This window comes from Tupaia chinensis, unplaced genomic scaffold (assembly GCF_000334495.1).
Source record: "Tupaia chinensis unplaced genomic scaffold, TupChi_1.0 Scaffold000159_1, whole genome shotgun sequence".
NCBI lineage: Eukaryota > Metazoa > Chordata > Mammalia > Scandentia > Tupaiidae > Tupaia > Tupaia belangeri.
This window is the reverse complement of record NW_006159630.1, coordinates 6,873,918-6,878,196: the sequence shown is the minus strand read 5'-3', so window position 1 is coordinate 6,878,196 and position 4,279 is coordinate 6,873,918. Positions and strand designations below refer to the sequence as shown.

At 52.8% G+C, this 4,279-nt stretch overlaps 1 protein-coding gene across 1 annotated transcript in view; it reads right to left on the bottom strand.

Annotated features, from left to right (window-relative positions):
* Window positions 1-3,711: 3,711 nt before the first annotated feature.
* The window catches only part of JPT1 (Jupiter microtubule associated homolog 1), an 11,027-nt gene continuing 10,459 nt past the window's right edge, over window positions 3,712-4,279 (bottom strand). The window contains exon 4 of the mRNA XM_027770795.1: window positions 3,712-3,982. Coding sequence (XP_027626596.1) covers window positions 3,834-3,982 — 149 coding nt within the window. The 3' untranslated portion in view covers window positions 3,712-3,833. The remainder of the gene's footprint in view (window positions 3,983-4,279) is intronic.

Sequence of the window (4,279 nt, the reverse complement as noted above, 5' to 3'; positions counted from 1 at the left end):
GGCCCGGCTAATTTGCATAGATCGCCGGGACGCCGCGCCCCGGGCTGCAAAGCTGGTACCCGCGGCCGTGGGGTGCAAAGCCTCCCTAGGATACCAGATGGGGTGGCCCGGAGTGAGGTGTCACTCTTCTGACGCAGCTTCTTCCGGACCCAGTCTGCGTCCCCATCCGCCTCCTCCCTATAGCAGACCTACTGCTTTCTTCCCAGACTTAATCAGGCAGCAGAGCTTCCAGGGCCAGCAAGGGCGTGCTGTCAGGTACTGGGCGGTGTCTTCTTCTAATTATTTTTTTGGGGGTGGGAGTGTGGGGGAGAGGTTTTTGGTATAGGGCGCGTGCACTCGCCAGAGAGACAGAAAACGAGAAATCACCCCCCAGGGGGTACGGCCACACCGCAATCCCTTCTCCTCCATTCTCTCGGGATCTTGGACATGCACGCACAGGAGGCCTGCGTGAGTTTAAGTCACTGGGTCCGGGACTCGAACCACGGTCGACTACATGGGAGTCCAGCGACATAGCCATTACGCTCCTTAAACTGATAGTGCTGCTTCCAGATCTTTCTTAGAATCTCTGCCTTCGAGTCCTGGAGCCACTGGGGGGGCCCCTCCCTGCTAGGTGAGGCTGGGTGGAGGGGACAGGAACTGGCCTGGCTCCTGCCATTCAGAGGCAGCGCCGGCTCCACGCCTGGATTATGAGGGCTCACCGTTGATGTTTGGTGAAGTGAATGAACTTGTTCAAACACAACTGGTTCGTGTGAGTCAGGCTTCTGAGAGTCTAATTCACAAGCCAGAGTTGGCTGGAAGTGGTGACTTCAAACCTTCAAGTCCACTTGAACCCGGCAGTCGGCCATGCGGGATTCAGCCCCCTTAAACCACCACCTGGCTGGCCCTTCGGTAACTTTTTTTTCTTAGGTTTTTGCCAGAAGTAACAGTAGGCTCACCAGAGAGAGATGGAGACAGAGAGGGAGAGTGAGAAAAGTCCCCCAAGGGGAATGGCCACACCACAACCCCTTCTCCTCCACTCTCTTGGGATTTGGGGCACACATGCTTCTGGGATGATTTACAGTCTCTGTCAGCCATGTGGGAGTCTAGCACCGTATCACTTAGTCACTTGTTGGCCTGCCCTTGGATAACTTTTGAACCACCATCAATTTTTTTAAAATATAATTATTTTATTTTATTTATTCATTCATTTATTTTAATTTGACCAGAGAGAGAGAGAAAGAGTGAGAAAGCAAGCTGCCAGGTCCGGGACTTGAACCGTCGTTGGCCATGTGGGAGTGTCCAGCACCTTAACCACCACGCCACCTGCTGGTACCTCAATTTTTTTTTTCTTTAAGGAGAGATTTTTGCCAGGCCGGCAGGTGGCGTAATGGTTAAGAGCACTGGACTCTGGGACCAGCAGTTAGCATAATGGCCACGAGCAGGGATTGCGGCGTGGCCATCGCCCCTGGGGGGTGATTTCTCACTCTCTGTCTCTCAGTCTCTGTCTTTCTGGTGAGCACATGTGCCCTATAGCAAAAACCCCTCCAAAAAAATTTTATTTTTGCCATAGGTTCCGTGAAGAAGGAAAGTGAGAAATGACGCCGCGGGAAGATGGCCACTTCAGCCCCTTCTCCTCCGTTCTCCATGTAGGATGTGGGACACACACACGAGCCTGATGTTTTTTGAGAGCAGTTTCCGCCATACAATATGTGTGCTCCTGGAGAGAGAGGAAGCAAGAAACCCCCAAGGGAGAGGGCCTCACCGCAATCCCTTCATTCACCCCAGTATTTGGGGCACATATGCACACATGCCAGGCATGTTTCAAACCACCGGATCCAGGACTACAAACCAGCGCCTTAACCACCATGCCACTGCCTGCCCTCACCCCCGTTCCCTTTCTAATTACGTGAACTCTTTCTTCTGTACCCGCCCTTCACATGCCCCACACGGAGAGGTACCCACAGGGTGGGGCAGACTTACAATGTCGGCACAAAGGCTGCGAAGGTGGGAGTCCCGCTTCTCCCTGGCCCTTCCTTCATCTTGTTCTTTTCCCCTTTTTAAGGTTTTTGCCAAAGGACATAAATGCTCACCAGAGAGGAGACAGAGAGAAAGTAAGAAGAAATCACCCTCCCCCCAGGGCGTGGCCACACTGCAATCCCCTTTTTTCCATTCTACTCTTGGAATTTGGGGCATGCACACACAGGTGCAGGTGCCTGATGAGATTTTCAAACTACTGGGTCTGGGACCTGAACTGCCATGTGGGAACCCAGCCACCCTCACCACCATGCCACCTGTTGGCCCTTCATGTTGTTTTTTAATTTCTGTATTTTTAAAATATAATTGTGGAAGTTTATTTGGTGTTTTTTTTTGTTTTTGTTTCATTGGCTACAAGGTCCACTTGCTCACTTGAGACAAAAAGTGAGAATGCACCCCTGGGGGGTGGCCACACCACAATCCCTTCTCCACCATTCTCCCCTGGGGATTTTGGGCACGCATGCACATGCATCCACCATGTTTGAAGCCGCCAAGTCCAGGACTCAAACCACGCTCAACCACATGGAAGTCCAGCGACTTAACCATTCTGCCATCTGCTGGCCTCCTAGTGTCTTTTTCAAGCTACTGGTCTAGACTCAGAACTCTGTCGGCAAAGTGGAATCTACTGCCTTAGCCCCCAGGGAGCCCTAAGTTCTGGATTTCATGATAGCACACACATGTGAGAAAGAAGCCGCTCCCAGACGCTGCCTGTGCCCTAGCCTGTTGCTCTCCAGCCCGGCAGATCTGGGGCAGCCGTGCGCACGCCCAGTGTGCGGCAAGCTGACCAGGGGGTCGGATTTATTACCTCCAACTCTGAGCCAGCCCTCCTGCACCTGTTTTCACTGAAATGACTCATCAAGCCATGGGCAGAATTTACAGTACAGAAAAAAAGGAACCCTGAAGCGATCTCCGAAATAAGACACAGGACACAGTGTTTCAAAACGTGGGTACTGTTTACTTTCAGCCACAGTCAGGGTGGGGGGTACAACACACATTGTAGGGAGGGGACGTTCAGTTCAGGGTCAAGCACCAGCATCATGCACACAGCATCAAGTTATTTAATAAGAACAATGCCCCGTGGGATGCGTCCCTGGATGGAGACCGAGACCCGCTCGTACGGGGTCGACTCCCCCACTTGCTTCCGCACTGTCAGTTCCAGCCGGTTTGATTGCACATCCGAAGCCTTCCCCTGCACGAACGCAGTGGGCTTTGCACGTCGGCCGGCCAGCCACCTTAGCATCTGACTCACTTCTCACGGTTACAAAAGAAAAGGCAGTTTCGTTGTTTGCAGGCAGCAAGGCAGGAGGTGCAAGCCTCCCTGTTGTTCGTGCGGCACAGAGAGATGCTCTGAGCAAGGGCATTGGTGAGTCAGGGCGACACCGAGAAGGCTCTGCAGAGAAGCCTTGCGAGGCGGGGGCCCGGCAGGAACGGCGCCTGCGGTCTGTCCAGGCAGGCGTGGTCAACCCAAGCGCGTGTGTTAAAAACCTCGGTACAAAAGATCCTCTAACACATTTAGAACCAGGTTACCTGTTCTGAAAAACACGGTACTAAGTGTCACAAAGCTTCCCTCCCATCTACTACTAGAAAACACTCATGCCATGGCCCACGGACCCGGAGGAGTCAGGACAGACACAGAGAGATCTGTTCTTCGACTAGAAAAAAGGGGAAGAGAAAAAAGGGGGGAAAAAAAGACAGCAGTACATAAAGTGCTTCTTTTTTAATGAAACAAATCCAAAAGATGTACAGTCAGGCTCAAGTTGTGCAGTTCACAAGCATGGCGAGAACGAACAAACAAAACGACAGAGTTCGGGCGGCCAGAGTTAGCCCAAGACGAGGCTGGACTTGCCGCCGGGCGGGTTTCTCCTGGACGGCACGGGCGCCGCGGCCACGGGGCTGGGCACGGGCGCGGCGGGCACGGGCTTCTCCTCACTCTGCCCCAGGCTGGATTGCAAGTCTGTGTCCACAGTTTCTAGGAAAACAGAAAGGGAGCAATACTAAGGTTTTTTGTTTTTAAATCTTATTATTACCTTTTAAATTTCACCAGAGAGAGAGAGCGAGCGAGAGGAAAAGTGAGAAAGCAAGCCACCAGGTCTGAGACTCGAACTGTGGTCAGCCCTGTGGGAGTCCAGCACCTTAACCAGTGTGCCAGCTGCTGGCCCCTGGTGTGTTCTTTTCCTTCTTTTTAGATTTTTGCCTTAGAGCATGTGCTTCACCAGAAAGAGAAGGGGGAGGGGCCAGCAGGTGGCACGGTGGGTAACGCGCTGGA